Here is a 21290-nt window from a genome sequence, read left to right as displayed (position 1 = left end):
TTTTTTGAGCCTCAGGGGAAAAGCTAGCATTTTTTTCAAACTGCTTTTGTCACTGTGACAGTTGTAAATAAAGTTTGAAAATGCTTTCCAAAAATAAATAAATAAATTGGGATTTTATTGCGTCTGAGGGTTGTTTTTTAAACTACTTTCCAATTGTTTAAAATTGTTACAACCTGCCTTTTGGTATCAAGAGTCATAACCAACCAACCAATAATGTAGACTCTACTGGAGTTGCAAGGGCAAACAATAACATAAGTGAAATCCTTGTTAATGTAGGGCAATGCTACTGATATTTGGAAAAGGTGGTTCTGAACACAAGAATATGAGCTTGTAAAGTCATTGTCAACAAGGCAAGAAGAATGGCACACTCTCAGGTTGTTTCCGTGGAAATAGTATCCTTCTGGGGCAGGAATTTGGCACAGGACCACACAGAACCGCATTCAAGTGTTTGGAAGGCTTTGGAAAGGACTGGTCTAACTGGACATCCCTTGAGAGAGTTTAATTCACCTTAACTGCTGGGCTAGTCCACTTACCTTTTCAGTATTATCTTGGTGAGGCAGAAGGTGGCACAAGGTTCCTGGCATGAATACCTGGCACTCCTGCCCAGCTGATGTAATACCCGTTGAGATTGCAGATTAGGCAGCCTTTAGTTCTTTGCCAGGGCTCCTGCATGGTTTAGGGCAGTCAGGGGTCATTTCGTAGAAAAAGAGCTGGAGGAACTCATTAGCATAACTCATTAGCATATGCCACACCCCTTGCCATCGCCAGAAGTGTGTCATTAGCATAACTGATTTGCATATTCCACACCCCCTGACATCACCTATTCTGGCTTTTTTTGGACCCAATTCTGGCCCTTCAGGGCCGAAATTGGGCCCAAAACGGCAAAAAGGGGCTGAAAATGGCTGAAAAGGGGCCCAAAATGGTCAGGATCAGGCCGCTGCTGAACAGGAGAGTGATCCACCACCCGTCAGAGGCACGATCCAGGCTGTTTCAACCCCAATCCAGGCCGAAACGGGCCCAAAAGGGCTGAGAGTCAGGTGGGCATGGCCACCTGACATGTGACCTCATTGGGGAACTGCTGGAACTGCGTTCCTGAGCGCTCCCCCTCGAAATGAGCCCTGAGGGCAGTGGACTGAAAGGGTTGCAGGGTCCCACTTTTAAACTTTACCCATTTTTAGTTTTCATCATACATTTTGTTTTTCTTCTTTGCATGGGCTACAGCAGGGAGCCACAACACAACGGCCGTTTTCACACGTCCTACCTGCTGCCGGAACATCGCGCGAAACACCCGGAAGACAGTGTCTTCTTGCATGAAATCGCATCAGAAAGACACCATTTCACACACAACTCTCGGATGACAGCGTCTTCCTAGCGTGATTTTGCGCAAGAAGATGCTGTCTTCCGGGTGTTTTGCGCGATGTTCCAGCAGCAGGTAAGACATATGAAAACAGCCAATGTATTCCCAGTGAGTCATCCAATAATCCTGTACAAACCAGAGAGAGTTGTTTGGTTCCATCCAGGGGACCAAAGTCTGTAGATGGAAACTAGAGGATAGCAACAGAGAAGATGGAACATTATGCCAGGCTATTGCCACAAATCAGGAGGGAAGGCAGCAGGGCATCGCTTGATGTCATCAAATCTCAGAAGCTAAGCAGGGGCAGTGCTTGGATGGGAGACCACCAATGCAGACTGCAGAGGAAGGCAATGGCAAACAACCTCTGCTTCTCGTTTGCCTTCTCTTGCTGGGGTTGCCATAAGTCAGTTGTGACTTGGCAGCACATCTGTGCTTACGTATTGTTGCATTCCAACTTTTAATTACGGCTTTTTCAACAAGATGGTTTCTGGAGGATAGCCATGTTGGTTTGTAGTAGAAGAGCAAGATTCAGGTCCAGTAGCACCTGAGAGCCCATTTGGTGTAGTGGTTAAGAGCGTGGAACTCTTATCTGGAGAACCAGGTTTGATTCCCCACTCCTCTGCTTGAAGTCAGCTGGGTGACCTTGGGCCAGTCACTTAAGAGCGGCAGGACTCTAATCTGGAGAACCGGGTTTGATTCCCCACTTCTCCCCTTGAAGCCAGCTGGGTGACCTTGGGTCAGTCACAGCTCCCTCAGAGCTCTCTCAGCCCCACCCTCCTCACAGGGTGTTTTGTTGTGGAGATAATAATAACATACTTTGTAAACAGCTCTGAGTGAGCATTAAGTTGTCCTGAAGGTCAGTATATAAATCAAATATTATGATTATTATTAAAGACAAAGAGAGTTTTGACTCTTGAAAGCTTATACCCTGAACATTAGTTGGTCTTTAAGGTGCTACTGGACCCCAATCTTGCTTTTTTGACAATAACCAAACAGATAGTGTTATGTAGTGGTTACTAAAATAGAAAAGAGTCCAGTAGCACCTTTAAGACTAACCAACTTTACTGTAGCACAATTTTTCGAGAATCACAGTTCTTTTCGTCCTGCATCTGACGAAGAGAACTGTGATTCTCAAAAGCTTATGCTACAGTAAAGTTGGTTAGTTTTAAAGGTGCTACTGGACTCTTTTCTATTTTGCTACTGCAGACTAACACGGCTAACTCCTCTGGATCTATGTAGTGGTTACTGTCAGGTTATGACGGGGGAAACCCAGGTTGGAATTCCTGCTCTGCCATGGAAGCTCACTGTGTGACGTTGGACCAGTTGCTCTCTCTCTCAGCCTAATCTGTCTCACAATTGTAAGGATAAAATGGGTGGTGGGGGGGAGGGGATTATACATGCCCCTGTGCTCCTTTGGGAAAGCTGTGATAAAAATAATGAACTCAACACTTGGCTTCTCATTGGGCTTTCCTATAAAATATATATTGAGGCTTCAAATTGGAAACAATAATAGTCAAGAATTAAGAGTTACGACTAGCATTCATTTACCATCACTGGCTGGCTATTGGCAGTCTCTCCATTTTGCATTATGTGAGATGAGTTTCCCAAATGTTTGCTTTTATTCCAAAAGTGAAAGATCTCGGCAGAGAGACTAGGAAAGACCTGTCTGTGCCTCAGGTCTTGGATAGCTGCTGCCAGTGGGAGTAGGCAACGTTAAGCTTGACGGGTCAATAGTCTGGTTTAGAAGAGAGCAACTTCGAATGAAAACGTACCAGCGTACTTTTCACTAAAACAAAATGAAATGTTGAAGCAGCATAATATTGTAAACCTTTGTTTCCAAATATTTTCACAAAAGTTTTTTTGTCTCTGTTAGTTTCACCTCCCCTTCTAGGAGATGAAGAGGAAATAAACAAACCCTCTGGGGAGCGATCTTTGCAGCTCTGTAGAGAGGGGGAATTGACAAAGCCTTCCGATCTGCCTTGTAAAACTCAGCTTCCCGGCTAACATTCTGACTCCCTTCACGTGAGCGTCCTCGTGCAATTCGTCTCTTGTGGTTTCGCTCTCAGTGTGGGGAAAAGTATGCACTCCTCCTGTCCTCGAGGGATGGAGCAGGCAATTCTTTTCTTCAATCCATTCTCATTGCTTCTATGGAGGGCAGATGGGAGAGAACACGGGGTGGTGGTTGCAGAAGGGAGATGGGGAGGACCCCAGGAACTGAGCAACTCAATTCCTTGTATTTTACTTTTCTTTGTAGTTTTCTGCCTCTTGCCGCTAAGGATTTGTTTTATAACATTGATCCCACAGAAGGGGGAAAAATTAATTAATTAGCAAGATCGGAGGCTGATCTGTTTGATGTCTGCAACCCAGGAATGTTGCCTTGGGCAAGGGCGAGGATGCTACATGCCTTACTTGGGCATTTGCATGCGCTCAACTTGATCTTTGAATGGCGAGTCCATCGACGAGACCGGGCCTGTGTAGAATTTGGGGCATGCCTGCCGAGTCCCCAGCCGGCCCTGAAGCCCTTTTGCTTAGGAGCGGAGCCTGGGCTTGAGGCATTTTCCTTGCTCCTGGCAGCAGGCCGCTCTTGTGATGTTTGCTGTGTAAACACATTACAGAGGCGGGGAAGCTGTTTGTGCTCCACGGCTGGAGAAGCAAGGAGCCTTGGCAAGCTAGCGAAGGACCTTGGGGGGGAGGGGACCGTGTCCTGAAAGAGGACATTTCTGAGAAAAACAGGGGCTGCAGCCTATTGCTTCCTGTCATTTCTGCCATATGAAAGTGAGCTTAGCCATGGTCAGCTACAATTGTTATTATTCCCAGAACCCTATTTTCAGTGTCCTGGCTCGAGCCTAGAATAACTGAAGTGAACATTAAGAAGCGTGTCTGAATGCACATGCCAAAACCAACTTGATAAACTCCTGGTGATTTGGGGGGCAGTTAGTGTCTCTAGTTTTCTTTAAATGCACACAAAGTTCTGAGCCAGTGTGGTGTAGTGGTTAAAGCATGACTTCAGAACACCACTTGGCCATAAGACTCAGGGCCAAGCTACAAGTGATGAATGACACTTGAACGGCAAGTGGATTGACTGGAGGGCAAGTGAACAGGGAGAAATACACTTGCTGTTCAAGTGTCATTCGTCATGTGTAGCTTGGCCCTCACTGAATGAATTTGGGCAAAGTCTCAGCCTAATCTACTTTACAGGCTTATGGGAGGGATAAAACAGGGAGATCGAACACAACGGACACTGCTCTGTATTCCTAGAACAAAGGACAGGCTAACATATACATGCGTTGATAAAAGTCCAAAACAGTAGGCCTGCGTGCTTAGAAAGGTCATAATCTCAAGATCGCTTCATATGTACTTGGCACAAGCAGTCGTGCTGAATGGGGAGAGCAACTTTCCCATGGCCTGACTGGGATGAGTGGAAGGGGATAATGTTTGAGAAGAAGGCATGACGGACAGATTTACCCCATTCCAGGACCCAGTGTTACTACTCTTCCTTGCTATATGGGTTGAGAGAAATTGTGGCTGAATGGATTTCTTCAACCCTGTTTTAAATCCCTTTAAGCCAGTTGGCCATCACTGTGTCTTGTGGCAGTGAGTTCCACAAATCAACGACTTGCACAAAAGTTTTTTTTTTTTAAAATCCTGCTACCAGATTAATCAGGGACACCAGCTAGTCAATCAAAATATTTTAACTGATCAGTGTAACCAATTTAGCAACTAAATGTTATAACTGTATACATATCAAAGTACCTCAAGTGTGTGTCAAGGAGAGGTGGGGATATACACCACCACTATTGCATGAAGAGATTTTTGGCCATATAAGCATGTGAACTGGTCCCGTTTCTGAGTTCAACCAACTTTGTGAGACTTAGATTTGCCAACCTCCAGGTGGGCCAAGATATAACGAGACCACAGTCCCCCGTGGGCTAAGTGCAACATGCTCAACAGTGATACAGAGTCCCCCCTCCTCCCCACACCCAGCGGTGGGGAAGAGGGGCGCTCAGTGGGAGCCTGACACCTGCACTCCCCTCCCAACTGCTTGTTTTCCCTCCCATAGACTGCCACTCTGTAAACTTCAATTAAATGGAGAGCCAAGCTGCAAGACCAGGACGCCTACATTTCCCATCAAAACTTGAGGGAAGCTGACAAGTGTCCAACCTGTGTCAGGCGTCACTTGTAGCTTGGCTCTCTATCACTGCTGAGCGCCTGCCCTCCCCAGCCTCCACTCTCCCTGGCACCACCCCATAATCTCCAGGAGTTTCCCAGTTCAAAGTTGGTAATCCTAGTTTATCCCTTCCCTTACAACTGGTATCATTTTTGTTTCCCACCCCACTTAAAAGTTTCCTCCCTGTGTTTTTTTCAGTCTGCCGCAAAGCTGGTCTGAAAAAACACAGGAAAAGGTGGGATTAAAACCTGGCTGGTGTGTGTGTAAAGGAGGGGGGGGCACGCTGCAACAAAATCTCAATGTGGAGAAGAGGCCATTGGGATGCTCAGATGTAGGGTTGCCAGCTCCAAGTTGGGAAATTCCTGGAGATCTGGGGGGTGAAACCTGGAGAAGCCTGGAGAAAGCGGGGTTTCGGGAGGGAAAGGACCTCGGCATGGCATAATTCCATAGAGTCCACCCCCCCAAAGTAGCAATTTTCTCCAGGTGAACTGATCTCTGTGGCCTGGAGATGAGTTGTAATTCCAGGAGATCTCCAGCCACTACCTGGAGGCTGGCAACCCTATGTCATCCTAGGTTTTTTTAGACCTTGTCTCTGGAATGCCCAAGTTCTTCTTCTGAACTCCAGTAAAATCAGCTACAGTGGCTGCAGAGACTGTTCCTGAGCAGTCACAGAGTTCCCAGAGTTACCTGCAGCTTGAAAGCATGTAATGGGGGGGGGGGGAAGCATTAAAGACAATGACTGACCTGGATAGCCCAGGAGAGTCTGATCTCAAAAGCTAAGCAGGGTTGGCCTTGGTTAGTAAAAGTCAACTATGACTTGAGGGGAGGGTTTCGTTTTTTCAAAGGCCTTAATAAGGGCCTGGAAAAGTTCTCCTTCAACAGTTGATACTGGATTAGCAAACAGACCTGGCATTAGGGTGAATTGGATTTTGATTTAAATTACTGTAATTATGGACCCTGGAGAACTTTTCTACTGACAGAGAGCCAGCTTGGTGTAGTAGTTAAGAGCGGCGGGACTCTAATCTGGAGAGGCAGGTTTGATTCCCCACTCCTCTGCTTGTAGCCCGCTGGGTGACCTTGGGTCAGTCACAGCTCTCTCGGAGCTCTCTCAGCCCCACCCACCTCACAAGGTGATTGTTGTTGTGGGGATAATAATAACATACTTTGTAAACTGCTCTGAGTGGGTATGAAGTTGTCCTGAAGGGCAGTAATTAAATCGAATGTTGTTGTTGTTATTTCCATCAGCAGAGTGGTCCTTCTTCACTTTCCTCTTTCTGCTGCAATCCAAAATTCTGCTTCTGTGGACCCCAGCCTGAGGGGAGAATAAGTCAGAGATTGGCAGTGGTACAATGGGGTAAACTATAATTACCTCCACTTTTCAGTTAGTGGAGATCTTCTAGAGGTCCAATTCTATGTTTAAATTTACATCTATAAATGTAAATTAGCATATACGCATTTTGTCTTTTCCCTCTTTTGTCCTTTTTGAGGGGAGGTGTTATCTGTAGACACCCACCTCAGTAGAGTGGGAAAGAAACAGGAGTGAAGAATGACAGGGCAAATCATATCCCTCAATGTAGAAAATGAAACCTCCAATATTTGTTTATAAATTGTTGATGTTGATTAATAAATATGATAAGGAGAGTTATAGGAATGAACGGAATCATGCTTACCTGGAGTCTTCTTCCCATCCGCACACTCTGTGTGCTTGCGTTCCCGGTACTGATGCAATAACATCACTTCTGGGAAGTGATGTCATTGTGCCGCAACTGGGTAAGCTCCTGCGCTTTACGCAGGGCCAAAATTGGCCCCTTGCAAAGCTTAGGAGTATGCCCTCTGCATGCTTGTCTCCTGGGTAGGGTTGCCAGCTCCAAGTTGGGAAATTCCTGGAGATCTTGAAGGTGAAATCTGGAGAAACCTGGAGAAAGTGGGGTTGGGGGAGGGAAAGGACTTTGGCATGGCATAATTCCATAGAGTCCACCTCCCAAAGTAGCCATTTTCTCCAGGTGAACTGATCTTTGTGGCCTGGAGATGAGTTGCAATTCCAGGAGATCTCCAGCCACTACCTGGAGGCTGGCAACCCTACTCCTGGGCCTATTCCCCCTTTCTCTCTCCCCGCCCCCCGCCAGCCAGGTAAGTGGTGGCGGGGGTAGAGTCTGGGAGTGCGGCATCCCCTGCCCCCACTCCTCCTGCTGGACGCTAATGGATGGTCCATGAAAAGGAACCCTCTATGCCCTTGCAGTAGCTAAAAGACTTATATTACAATATTGGCAAGATAAAAGCTCACTTCTTGAATTCAGTGGATTGCAGACCTTACAGCTAGGCTTGTCAGCCTCCAGATGGTGGCTGGAGATCTCCTGGGATTACAACTGATCTCCAGGCGATAGCAACCAGTTCTCCTGGAGAAAATGGTGGCTTTGGAGGGCGGACGTTATCGTATTATACCCTAACGAGGCCCCTCCACTCCCCAAACCCCACCCTCTCCAGGATCCACCTCCCAAATCTCCAGGAATTTTCCAACCCTGAGCTGGCAACCCTACTTACAACTTTATCAATATTTGAACACATGACATATAAATGAAAATGGCATATAGATTTAGTTTTAGAAATTTGGAAACCTTTCATAGAAACTTATGTGTAGGCCTGCAACTGCTGTTAATGTTTTTCTTTTTATTTGTATTTTTTTCTTTTTTTTCTTTACAAGGCCTGCATTTTCCATAAAATTAAAAAAATCAAAAGAAAAAAGCCCCTCAGCTTTTCTCCCTACGCACTTAATAGCAGGGTATCTTGATAACAACAACAACATTCGATTTATATACCCCCCTTCAGGACAACTTAATGCCCACTCAGAGAGGTTTACAAAGTGTGTCATTATTATCCCCACAACAAAACACCCTGTGAGGCGGGTGTGGCTGAGAGAGCTCTGAGAGAGCCCGTGACTAGCCCAAGGTCACCCAGCTGGCTTCAAGTGGAGGAGTGGGGAATCAAACCCGGCTCTCCAGGTTAGAGTCCTGCCGCTCTTAACCACTACACCAAACTGGCCCTCTTCCTTATCCTACCTGCCCATTCGGCATCCATTTGAAGGCTCTACTTTTGTGCACTTGTGGCAGGGATATCTTCTGCTCTCCTCCATTTTGATTGTTTTCCTCCATTTTGCACATGTCGGCGGACCAGAATTGCTGCGTTTACGATAAGTGCCCACTAAAGTCTCCAGGAGCCATTAGTCAACTGATCTCTCTTTTTTTTATCAAACCACTCAAAGTATAAAATATTTCCACGGGACCTCTTGTGATAGCCCTTGAAATACCACAACTGTCCAATCAAGCACATGCATTGCAATAATGAACTGGCAGGGAGGGGGGCGGGTGGCACAGTTCTGGCAATTTCCTAGAAGTTATTTGTAGTAAAACTAGTTCCACTGTAGAGAGTGTTTCTGTCATAATACTTGCCCTTGGCAATACTGGTATCTGTTTGCCTAGTACATTTTATCCCTCTCCTTCTCCAAGGAGTTCAGAGTGACATATGGAGTCTTCCATTTCTCAGTTTTCCTCACAACATCCCTGTGAGGTAAACAAGTTTCATGGTGCAGATAATCCAAATGGGCTGTTTGATCTTATTTAAATATTTATACCCCACTTTGCTCCCCAAAGCAGCTTAAAACATTGTTCTCCCCTCCTCTATTTTATCTCAACAACAAAGCTGTGAGGTAGGTGAGGCTGAGAGAGTGAGTGGTCCAAGGTCACCCTAGCTGCATCTGAAGAAGTGAGCTGTGGCTCATGAAAGCTCATACCCTACCACTGATTTTGTTAGTCTTATAGGTGCTACTGGGCTCTTGCTGTAACACGGAGACCCGTCTTGATCTAAGGCAACCCAAGTGAGCTTCCACAGCAAAGAGGGGATGCCAACTTGGGTCTCCCGTATTCCAGTCCAATTCCAGTCATAAACTAACAGCTAAGCTGGTAGACCTGGCCTCAGAGGCTAGCTCTGCTGGCCGTAGCCCATAGGAAATAATTTAACAGGTCCATTGTTTCATATGGGCATTAATGGGGCCAGGTCTACCTGTAGAAAAGGAGTTATCATACTTTGAATCTTCTGTAGGGAAAGAACAAGACTACTTATTTGCCTTTGAGGGCACTGCTCTTCTGATGCGCTCTAACCACGTGGCTTCCTGACATTTGGTGGATAAGCCGGTGTGGTATAGCTGTTACAGTATTGTCAGGACTAGAGATGGACATGAAGCAGAAAAAAACTGAACCATGTGGTTTGTGGTTTGTCAAATTTCACGAAGCACGAACTTTCACGAACCTGCCCCTGGTTTGCGAACTGGCTCGTTTGGTTCGTGAAAACATCACATCCAGGTCAGAAAAGCATCACTTCCGGGCCAGCAGAAGCTCAATTCCGGGCCAGCAGAAGGTCTGCAGGAAGTTATCTAGGAAACTGATTGATTGGCACCAGCCTGTCTGCGGTGACGAACCAAAAAATGAACCAAACGAACCAGCCTAAAGTTTGTGGCGGTTCATCAGAAATGAGATCTGATGAACCGCTGGTTTGTGAACCACAAACCGGCCTGGATCGTGCTTAATTTTGGTTCGTATTTCAGTTCGTGCCTGTCTCTAGTCAGGAGGACTAGAGAGAACTGTGTTCAATTTTTTACTTAGTCATGAAACTCAGCAGGTGGCCTTGGGCCAGTCATTCCCTCTCTGCCTAACTTAACTCTCAGGGGTGTTGTGACGATAAAATGGCAAAAAGGAGAACCTTGGATGCTCCCTTGAGCTCCTTAGAGGACTGGTGGAATAAAAATAGATGTCTAATTCGAGCATGTTGGTGTTTGGTCTCACATAGACCATCCGGTCAGTCTGAGACCTCTTGATGCCCCAAATTAACAACAGATTCTTTCTTTGTGAGATCATTTCCTGTGCCTGAAGGATGCTGCTGCTTTCTTGTATTGCGCTGGGTGAATGCAACAGACAGTTCCTTCCTCGTTGTGTAAACTGGCTAAAGAGGTTTCCTTGTTCTTTTCGCTTCCAGACCCCTCTTCCGGACCGTGAATCAGCCATGGTGTCCAGCCACAACCTGAACCAGGTAAACATCCCTGAAGGGAGAGGTGCAATGCCTATTGGAAGGCCCAATATCAAACCCTGCCCTCCCCAGGCTCCACCTCCCAAATCGACAGGAATTTCCCTACCTGGAGTTGGCAATGATATTGGCTGGCAAACTGCAAGAGACTTATGGGGGGCAGAGATTCATTGGAACAGTGTCCCCCTGACATTATAAAATCATTTCTAGCTATGTAACTGGAAGTGATGTCACTGTGTTGCTGATCCAGAGGAGTTAGCCGTGTTAGTCTGTAGTAGCAAAATAGTAAAGAGTCCAGTAGCACCTTTAAGACTAACCAACTTTATTGTAAAGTTGGTTCGAGAATCACAGTTCTCTTCGCCTCTCTAGAATTCACTAAAAGCTAGAGTTTTGAGTGAATGCTAAAGCAGCCAGCAACAGCAATGTCATTTCCAATTATACAATCAGGACTAAAATCATGGCATCTGGGGATGCTGTTCTGACCCATTTCACCATCACCACCACATACCAGAGCATGGGGCAACTTCTGTCTCTGCCTGGTAAATGGCACCCCAATTCCTGACCCATGTGTAATAAATAACCTCTTCTCCCTCTTCCAAAGTTAGTTGTAGTTTCGGTATTTATTTAATGTATTTCTGTACCGTGGTCTCAATCGCTTTTCTTGAAGTGTACCATCTACAGAGTCCAAGAGTCTCTTGCCCCAACCAGTAAAGCTGTTCTTTCATTCTTGTTTCCCAGGCTTCATCAAACAAAATTCAGAGGGCAGGAAGACTCCTCGGTGCACACTTAGTAAGCATGTTCCCAGACCTGATCCGTGATCGCAAGCACCACCTCCGGCTTTACAGGTGTGTATATACCTGGGCCATTTCCACACGACTTACCTTGATCCAGAACACTGCAGAACATCGTGAAAAAACGCAGAAGATAGCGTATTCTCATGCGACTTTTGCGCGACGTCACACAAAAGTTGCGCGAGAAGACGCTATCTTCCATGTTTTTTCCACGATGTTCCGCAGAGTTCCGGATGAAGGTGTGTGGAAACGGCCCTGGATTCTGCAATAAGAGGCTAACTATGGACGATGTATGTGGGTGCAGACCCATTTTGTTTTCTTTGCCGTTTCGCTTATCATACAGCTGAAGTTGCCGCTGGAATTTTGCCCCAGTCAAAATTTGAAGCAAATAACGCCTGTTCCTCTGCAGGTGAAACATCTAAGGAATTTCAAAGGAAGCCAAAAAATGTCTAGTGAGATTTCTCCATCTTCAGGCTTTCCTGAAATTAAAATTCAAAGGGGACAAAAGAGGTTCTTCCTCAGTAAACGGCTGAGGAATTTCAAGGGGTCCTGTTTCTATACGACTAGTGAACGTTTTCAATGGGGTGACTTTAGATCTTTGTCTTACGGAGGTGGATCATTAGTCTGTTCACTGGCAATGGATTGCAGGGTCTCGTACAGAAATAACTCTTATGTTGCTTTTCCGGGACATAGGTAAAAAATCTCCCACTTGGACTCCTGGTAGCACATGTAGCGGAATCTTTTATTGGTCCAGGAGTCAACAAAACCGTCAGGTTTTCAGCTTGCAAAATAGCCTCTTGGCTATACAAAAAGAGGTATATATTCACCCGCATTCTTGAACATAGCTAGACACGTGCATATAAAAAACTGAGGTGAATCCCATTCTTTGTGCACACAGAGACACACGCATAAGACGCACATATGTACAGAATACCGTTGTGTATGCCTTTTCTCAGCAGCTAGCAACAGAACAAGGAGCTTTTCTTTCTTTCTTTCTCTTTCTTTCTTTCTTTCTTTCTTTCTTTCTTTCTTTCTTTCTTTCTTTCTTTCTTTCTTTCTTTCTTTCTTTCTTTCTTTCTTTCTTTCGGTCTCGGTCTCGGTCTCGGTCTCGGTCTCGGTCTCGGTCTCGGTCTCGGTCTCGGTCTCGGTCTCGGTCTCGGTCTCGGTCTCCCTTCCTCCCTCCCAAACAATGTCAGTGCTTCTCCATTAAATGGGCAGGCAGACCCGCAGCCAAGCTTGCAATCTTATGAAGGACAAATTCAACTCTGTTACTATGCTCTAACTTCTAATTAATTAAATGCTGGTATAGATAGCTGGGTAAATAGTACCTATATAAAGAGCACTTTTTGCTTCCTCTCTACTGTATTTTCTGGTAGATGGTCGTATGACTAGCACCATTGTCTACTGTTTCAGGTGCCGTGTTGCTGGAATTGAGAATGAGCTGTGAATGATCTGAGACTGAGAACAAGAGTTTGTCTCAGAAGGGGGGGTGCCGCCTGGGTTTCTGGCAAGGCTACAAGGCAGAGTTATTCTGGAGAGCATTTGGAAGTAGCCTGCGTCTGGGCAATGAGGGAATTAACCTTTCTGTTGGGCACAAAGTGTTTTTTATTACGACTTTAACGTCTTTTGTTTTAGTATTTGTCATTTTATCAAATTGTTTTTGTGTTGTTGCTTGCCTTAAGTCCTCCTGAGATGCTCAGGAGAAAGCCAGGTGTACAAATGTTTTAAAATAAATAAATACAATGCAGTGGAATTCTCCTTGCAAGCAGATGGTGTCATTTTGGGGTAGCTTCCCCCAGGGGTCGTTTCATAGAAAAAGAGCTGGAGGAACTCATTAGCATAACTCATTAGCATATACCACGCCCTTGCCATCACCAGAAGTGTGTCATTAGCATAACTGATTTGTGTATGCCACACCCCCTGACATCACCTATCCTGGCTGTTTTGGACCCAATCCTGGCCATTCAGGGCTGAAATTGGGCCCAAAATGGCAAAAAGGGGCTGAAAATGGCCAAAAAAGGGCCCAAAATGGTCAGGATCGGGCCGCTGCTGAGTGGGAGAGTGATCCACCACCCGTCAGAGGCCCAATCCGGGCCGTTTCGGCTCCAATCCAGGCTGAAATGGGCCCATAATGGCTGAGAGTCAGGTGGGTGGGGCCACCTGACATGTGACCTCTTTGGGGAACTGCCGGAACTGTGTTCCGGCATGTTCCCCCTCAAAATGAACCCTGGCTTTCCCAAATAAACAATGCCCGACATAGGAGATTTCTAAGGCTTTGTGTTACTGTATAGGATCTCTGAGGAATAGAGAGTCCCTGAACAAAATATTGCTGCTATTCCCATTGCCTTTCTTAAAGAGGGATCGAACGTCTTCAAAACCCCACCCCTGCCTATTGCAGTTTCCACCTCTGACTATCTGGGGTATGTGTCCTGAATCTGTATTACATTCTAAATATATTTAGAATTCTACATATTCTGTTCTAAATAAAAATCTGTTTCTCTAGACTTTGTTAGACTTGATGCAATAATCAGGATTTCAGAATTTGATTTTTGCAAGTCTGATTGCTGAGTGTGACAGTCACTACTTAAAAAAATGATCTAGAGGAGACATAGGAGTCTGTAATCCAGTGTTCCGATATCTTCAAAAAGCAGTGCAGGGATGTTTGATTTGAATTGGGATGGCTTAACCCTCCTCTGCTACCATTTTCCTAAGATAATCAGCAGGCCACGCAAGGTACTTTACACCCCCATAGGTCTGCCTACCTCTTTTCCCTATAAGGATTTAAAGGAGCTTGATGGCACCAATTTCTCCAACTAGGCTCTGGAATCTTTTTAAGTAAGTCAGAAGGTATGAGAGGGGTTAAGTCCCTTCCCCAGTTTTTCCTGTAAACATTTGCTGAATTTGGGTGGGGGAAATGCATCCCTCGGATAACGTGTAATTCTGCTCTACAGAACTTTGGCAGAAGCGGAAGCTTACCTCCCAAATCGAAAAGGAGAACACCGGAGCTTTAAAAGTCACTCTAATTTGAAATTCAGAATGGACTCACCCAGCTTCCCAGGTCTTAAAGACTGCCATGCACTCTTTCTCTTTTTCCCAGGCACTGCTGTTCGGGGAAGGAACTGGTGGATGCGCTGCTCAGCGCGGGGCTCTCTGTGCAGACCCGCAGCCAAGCCCTTGGACTCTGCCAGGTGCTGATGGATGAAGGAGTCCTTTCTCACGGTGAGGTGACAGGCCTGGTGGTGGGAGAGGGCCAGTTTTGCACAGAGCCCTGAAACAGACTCGCATCCTTCTCCAGACAATTAGTGATTCTGCACACGTTGGATAATGCACTTCCAATCCTCTTTATAGATCATTTGGTACGGATTTTTTTGTGTGCGGAACAAAAAATCCACCTCAAACGATTGATAAAGTGCATTGAAAGTGCATTATCCAACGTGTGCGGAAGCAGCCAATGTCTCCCTTGTGCTGAGTTCAGCTAGTTAAACCTTCAGGCTGAAAGGGTCACTTGCCTTGGGAAGGGACTTGCCCAGCCTTTCAGCTGTGAGGTCACAAGACACTGCTGACACATCCTTGATGTCATAAGTGATCTCTTCCTTGCTGAGGCTGAACCTCAGAGTAATCCTGGCCATCCACCCAGCTGCTAGGATGATCTGCCTGTTCAAAAGGTAGAACACTGTTATTGCTCCTTTTTCAGATGGAGAATTGGGCCAGCTGGGAGCAACATAGCCTTATTTGGACCCGGAAACCCCGGCCAGTCTCTCTGCTCTTCTTTCGATTTGCCATTGGGGATGATCCATTCTTCCTAATCACTTTCCCTTTTCCCCTTGTGTCCAGTTTAGGATTAGAAATATGGCCCTCAAGTCAGAGTTGACATATGGCGACCCCTGGTGGGGTTTTCATGGCAAGAGACGAATAGAGGTGGTTTGCCATTGCCTGCCTCTGCAATCCCGGTCTTCGTTGGAGGTCTCCCATCCAATTACTAACCAAGGCCGACCCTGCTTAGCTTCTGAGATCTGACGAGATCAGGCTCTCCTGGGCTATCCAGGTCAAGGCGGGGTCTGGGAGACAAAGGTTGAAACCCCTGTTCTGCCATGGAAGCTTCTGGGGTGGCCTTGGGCCAGTCATGCTTTCATTCAATCTAACTTATCTCACTGGTAGTGGTGTAGTGGTTATGAGTGTCAGATTAGTATCTGAGAAACCCAGGCTTGAATAGAGATGGGCACGAACCCAGATATGAACCAAACTTCATGACGAACCAGGCCGGTTTGTGGTTCGCGGACCAGCGGTTCGTCAGATCCCATTTCTGACGAACCGCCACAAACTTTAGGCTGGTTCGTTTGGTTCGTTTTTTGGTTTGTCACTGCAGACAGCCTTGTGCTGACAGTCAGTTTCCTAGGCAACAGGGGATGGGCTTCCTGCAGACCTTCTGCTGACCCGGAAGTGACCTTCTGCTGGCCCGGAAGTGATCTTCTGCTGACCCAGAAGTGATGATTTTCTGACCTGGGTGTGACATTTTCACAAACCAAATGAACCGGTTTGTGAACCGGGGGCAGGTTTGTGAAAGTTCGTGGTTCGTGAAATTTGACGAACCACGAACCACATGGTTCATTTTTTTCCGGTTCGTGCCCATCCCTAGGTTTGAATCCCTGCTCTGCCACAGAAGTTTACCGTGGCCAATCACTAAGGTGACAGACATGGGCACTGTAAAGACAAAATGGGAGGAGAGGAGAATAATGTTATAAGTCACTTTGAATACCAACTGGGGAGAAAGGTGGGGTATAAATGAAGCAAATAACAAAATGAATTTGGGGACTTTTGAAGAGTCTTTGGATACCATCCAATCCCTGTCTGGATCTTCTCCCTATTACTTCCCTCCTTTTCTCCAGATCCACGCTCTCTCCTACTTTCTTCCCCCTACCACTACCTACATTGTCAAGATAGCTTCCTAGTTTGAGAATAAAGTCAGCCTTTAACAGAGGACAGTATGTGGAGTTTCAAAATGGATAGGTTGCAACTGGCTGTTCACATCTCCCCAGCAGGCACGGCAGAGAGAACGGCTCTCCTTCTTGCCGGTCCCTTCTTCTCTCTCATTCTGCATTCACCTGTCTCCCTCTTACAGTACGGCAAGAAAGCTACTTCCAAGACCGCGATGCCCAGTTTTTCCGTTTTGTCGCCCTGGAGCCAAGTGCAGGGGACCACGACGGGGAGGAGCTACTGGAGGCGCTGGCATTGCTCACCCAGCTGGGCCCTACTGCTCTTCTTACCACCATCCTGCGGAAACCGTGAGTGTCTCTGCTTGAAGCGGGAGGCAGAGAGGGAAGAAGCGGTCAGTTGCCAGGCTTAGCTGGCCGTAGGCCGAGACGTTTGTGTTCTACATCCTCTGAATTGTAATCTTCCACCTGCTTCCAAAAAGTGGCTTTCTAGCTTCTGTGGGTCTAGATCACAGCCAATTCATACATTGCAAAGTCCATTGCATGTTTGCCCCAGTTCTGTTGACCAGGCATGTGATAAATGGATCATATTTTTGACCCAGAAAACTAATGAAAAGATTCCATGTTTGGGCCATTAGCAGAGTTGATTGTTTAGCAGTGGAAGAGTGATTATAGGTGGTTGTGAGCTGGTTCTGCTGGCTGGTGTGTGTGCAGGAGAGAAAATGACACAGCATACACTTGGCGTGTACTTAGAAAGGAAATAAGAGTTCTTTATTGCAGGAACTCCATACTCTGATAGGAAAGGAGGAGAGACAGATCCTAACTACCGATCGAGTCTAAGGATGGGCATGGATGCTAGGATGAGTCTTGCATCCACACTTGAAAGATGGAGGGAGGAGAAGGAGAGAGAGGCGTTGCCTGGAACAAAGCCAGGAAGAGAAGAGGTGAGAGGGAGGAAGTTAGGAGGAGGAAATCCTGAGAATAGCAATCTGGATATCAAAGGACAGTCAGAGCAGTAATCACTAAACAGAGTCCCCTAACCTCTCTATCTTTCTAACTCTTTGGTTTGTCCCCCTCTGAAACCCGAGGAAAGAGACAGCGCTGAATTTTCCTCTTCCAACAGCATGTTTGGGGGTTCCACGGTCAGAACACAAATCCCAGATATGTGCTGACCCAATTTGTGTCAATGCCATGGCATGTAGGGAGAGGAGGCGGAAGCCTTTCCCCCATGCTGTGTAACAGCCCTGGGCAAGCGTTAAATGTCTTTCTGTGGGAATTAAGCTCTGTTGATGGAACCTCTGGAGCATGTCAGATTGGCAGAAGTGGGGCAGACACAGGTGGGATGGAATGACTTGGTAATCTAAAGTAGCCCTTAGTTTGATGGTGCTTGGCAGTGCTGCATAGTATTTATGTAGGAGCCAGAAATTGCAACAGAGATTGGGAAGGATATATTTTTTTTACTGCTACTGAACGGAGCAGTGTTTTGCATAACTTTTTTCTCCTTCTCCCATAATTTGCACAGCTTGTTTAAACAACAGCCTGGATTTAAAAAAAGGGAATGAGGATGCAGAACAGAGCTGGGAAAGAGGCAGGAAGAGGAGGGGGGGGATATGTGTGTGTGCTTTACCTTGATCTTTCTCCTCCAGCCCTGGCCAACGTACAGATGAAGAGCTTGCATTGATCTTTGAAGAGCTTCTGCACATCAAAGCTGTCGCCCATCTCTCCAGTTCCGTAAGTGATGGACAGCTCCTTTAACTAGTCCCCTTAGCGTCTCTTGCCCCAGCTATCTGTAGTGCTGCATCCATCCGATACACTTCTACCAGTTCTGCAATTCTGCCAATCACTCGGAGCTTGTCTACCCAGCACAAGATTGCTTCAGTTGACTATTTTCTGTAGGGCAGAAAATTTCTGCAAGGTTTTTGTATGGGGAAATTATTGTTGAATATGAAAGACTGTTGTTGAATATGGAAGAATGTTGCCATATGTTCCCTTTGGAAACTACTGTATTCATCCCTTTATTTAAAATATCTACATACCACTTTTCGTCCAGTTGATTGTGCTGTTAAAAATAACTTGCAAGAATGTTACACAGTTTGGGGTGGAGTCCTCATGGCTTAAAAGGCTCTGCCAATTTCACCCTCCCCCCTTCTAGGAAGTGAAGATGAAATTTACAAACCCTCTGAGGAATGATCTCCACCAGCTCTGTCTTTTAAAACTATGCTTCCCGGCTAACATTGGGGAGGGCGGAATAGAAATCCAAAGTAAATAAAAAATAAAAAATCTCCCTAGTCCCTACACTTGAGTGTCCCTGATGTCTTTTGTTGAGAGACTGACAATGGGGCAAGACCTTAGGGCAGAAATCCCATGGCCCAGCTAATGGGATAAGCAAAGGAACACCAAATAGATTGTAGCATCACACTAGAAGCATATGTTCTTATTTAAAGGAAGCCCCCCCCTCAATAAAATAATTGTCTAAGAGTAAAATGAGCTAGCTGTAGTGCTGCATAATAAACATGATTATCTGGGCTAACTGAAATTAATTGATGCTTCAATTGCATTTGCTGTTTCCCCACAACATGCATTGATCCTGCACTTGAATGTACTGCTTGCTTTAGCAGTCCATTGGGCAGCATGTTTGCTTGGAGATCCATCACACCTGGGAGAGATTTGCTTGAGATCAACTTTTGGCTTTGGGCTGTTGCCATTTTAACATGAGAGAACTTGAAGACTTAGAGCATTTCATTTTCTAATGTGCTAATTTTCCACAGGCATTTATTTTTTTAAACCTAAGGGATTATTTAATTGTATAACTACTCATCTGCATTTCTAACTGCTTGTTTCAGAGTTTCTATATCTGTATCATCTGTAAACAAGAGCATACAAAATGTTATAAAATATTTTTTAAAAAATATGATTAACATTGCTGGGAGCCAAATGTTTCATTTTAGAATATAGCACATTTTATCCAATTGTTGAATTCATGTTGTCTCCCCTCAGCTTTTGTCTCCTGAATTTGGCTGTAATACTTATGTACTCTCTCTTGTTTTTCGGTGTTGGTTGCTTGCCAAAGTTTGGTTATCCAATTTCTCCCTCCTTGTGTTCAATTTTCACTCTCTGGCAAAAACCACTTCAGCAGTTCCAAACACATTAAGCACACCCACCTGCGTTCTGAAGTAGTATCGTCTCCAGGCAGCCAGCCCTGGCGCCTTTTCTAAGCTTATAGAGCCAGAGGAGTTAGCCGTGTTAGTCTGTAGTTGCAAAATAGTAAAGAGTTCAGTAGCACCTTTAAGACTAACTTTATTGCAGCATAAGCTTTCGAGAACCACAGCTCTCTTTGTCAGCTGCATCTGACAAAGAGAGCTGTGGTTCTCGAAAGCTTATTGGTTATGGGTGCTATTGGATTCTTATTTTCTAAGCTTGTAGCTTAGGCCATTGAGTGGTGCAAACTATGTAAAACAGAATCTTTCAAAGAAGCTTTTTTAAAATAAAGGCAATAGGGTTGCATTGCAATAGAATGATTCGGGAAGGTGGTTTGATAGAAGAATGGGACTGTGGACTAACATGCTCACTGTTGCTGTACATCTGTATCTCGCTCTCACTGCATGATGTTTTTACTTATGGAATTCCATTTCTCATATTGTTTAACTTGTAATGTTTAAGACTTATGCCTTGCTTTGGATTTCTGCAGTCCCAGTGCTATGATGTTGTTTGCTGGATGTCTTCTCATTCTTTTGATTGCACTGGCTTAGATGGCCAAAGAGACAAATAAGTGGGTTCTAGATCACATGAAGCCTGAATTCTCTCTAGAAGCTAAAAGGACAAAACTGAGGCTGTTGAACTTTGGTCACATCATGAGAAGACAAGATTTTTGGAAAGGGCAATAATGCTAAGAAAAGTGGACGGCAGCAGGGAAGGAAGTCCCAAAATGAGATTGCTTGACTCAATAAGAGAAGCTACGCCCTTCAATTTGCAAGATCTGAGCAAGTCTGTTAATGATAAGACATTTTGGAGGTCTTTCATTCATTGGGTCACCATAGGACTTGACAGCATGTAACACACACAGACTATAAAATCTGCCTTACTAGTGAGAAAGGTGGATGAAAATAAAGAGATTAGCCAAGGTGGTTTGCTGTTGCCTGCCTCCGCCTAGCTACCGTGGTCTTCCTTGGTGGTCTCCCATCCAAGTCCTAACCGGGGCTGACCTTGCTTAGCAGCCACAATCTGATGAGATCAGACTAAGGGCGAAGCTACAAGTGACGAATGACACTTGAACGGCAAGTGTATTTCTCCCTGTTCACTTGCCCTCCACTCAATCCACTTGCCGTTCAAGTGTCATTCGTCACTTGTAGCTTGGCCCTGAAATGGGCCATCCAGGTCAGGGTCCGAGCTCACTAGATCAGTCCTAAAGCATTATGCCTCCAGAAGCATTCTGCCCGATTCCCCTGGAAGCCTCCTGCATACATCTGACAATTAGAGCTATTTTGCTTCTGAAAACAGGAGCTTCCGTTTTAGCTGGGCTTATTCTTCATGAAACATTTCTATCAGTGTGTCAGAGGCATGACTTTCTCTCCGCCCTTACATTGCCTGCTTTCGTCTCCCAAACTACATCCTGCCTTGCTTCACTTACTCTTAAGCGCTTCAGGTATGTAAGCTATGTCCCTTGCTCACTGGTTGTCTCTCTCTTGTGGCAGGTAAAGAGAGAATTGGCTGCCGTGCTGCTGTTTGAGTCCCATGCGAAGGCTGGAACTGTGCGTAAGTAGCCAACTGGCAACCATTTGGCCATTGGTGCCTACATCTGTCTCCCTTGGCTTTCTACAATTGTACCGAGAGAGGAGCTTTATGGTCCTCCCACATTCCATGCTGAGGAGCCAGTTTGCGCAACTGGAGTTGGGTGCATGTACTCACTGTGAGTTCACTTCTTTGAAATGCAGCTGATGTTCTGTTGTGTAGCTGCATCATCACACTCTGGAGGC

General features: G+C 45.7%; 1 protein-coding gene across 2 annotated transcripts in view; it reads left to right on the top strand.

Moving 5' to 3' along the window:
* The window catches only part of RAPGEF3 (Rap guanine nucleotide exchange factor 3), a 63041-nt gene that overhangs the window by 11360 nt on the left and 30391 nt on the right, over window positions 1-21290 (top strand). For both annotated transcript variants that reach the window (XM_055003725.1, XM_055003724.1), the window contains exons 3-8: window positions 10548-10601; window positions 11334-11440; window positions 14484-14605; window positions 16506-16668; window positions 17964-18048; window positions 21009-21069. In XM_055003725.1, coding sequence (XP_054859700.1) covers window positions 10548-10601; window positions 11334-11440; window positions 14484-14605; window positions 16506-16668; window positions 17964-18048; window positions 21009-21069 — 592 coding nt within the window. The remainder of the gene's footprint in view (window positions 1-10547; window positions 10602-11333; window positions 11441-14483; window positions 14606-16505; window positions 16669-17963; window positions 18049-21008; window positions 21070-21290) is intronic.

This window comes from Eublepharis macularius, chromosome 19, assembly GCF_028583425.1.
Source record: "Eublepharis macularius isolate TG4126 chromosome 19, MPM_Emac_v1.0, whole genome shotgun sequence".
In the NCBI taxonomy this organism is placed as follows: domain Eukaryota; kingdom Metazoa; phylum Chordata; class Lepidosauria; order Squamata; family Eublepharidae; genus Eublepharis; species Eublepharis macularius.
The sequence above is the reverse complement of the archived record's forward strand: the minus strand, read 5'-3'. Positions and strand labels throughout refer to the sequence as shown.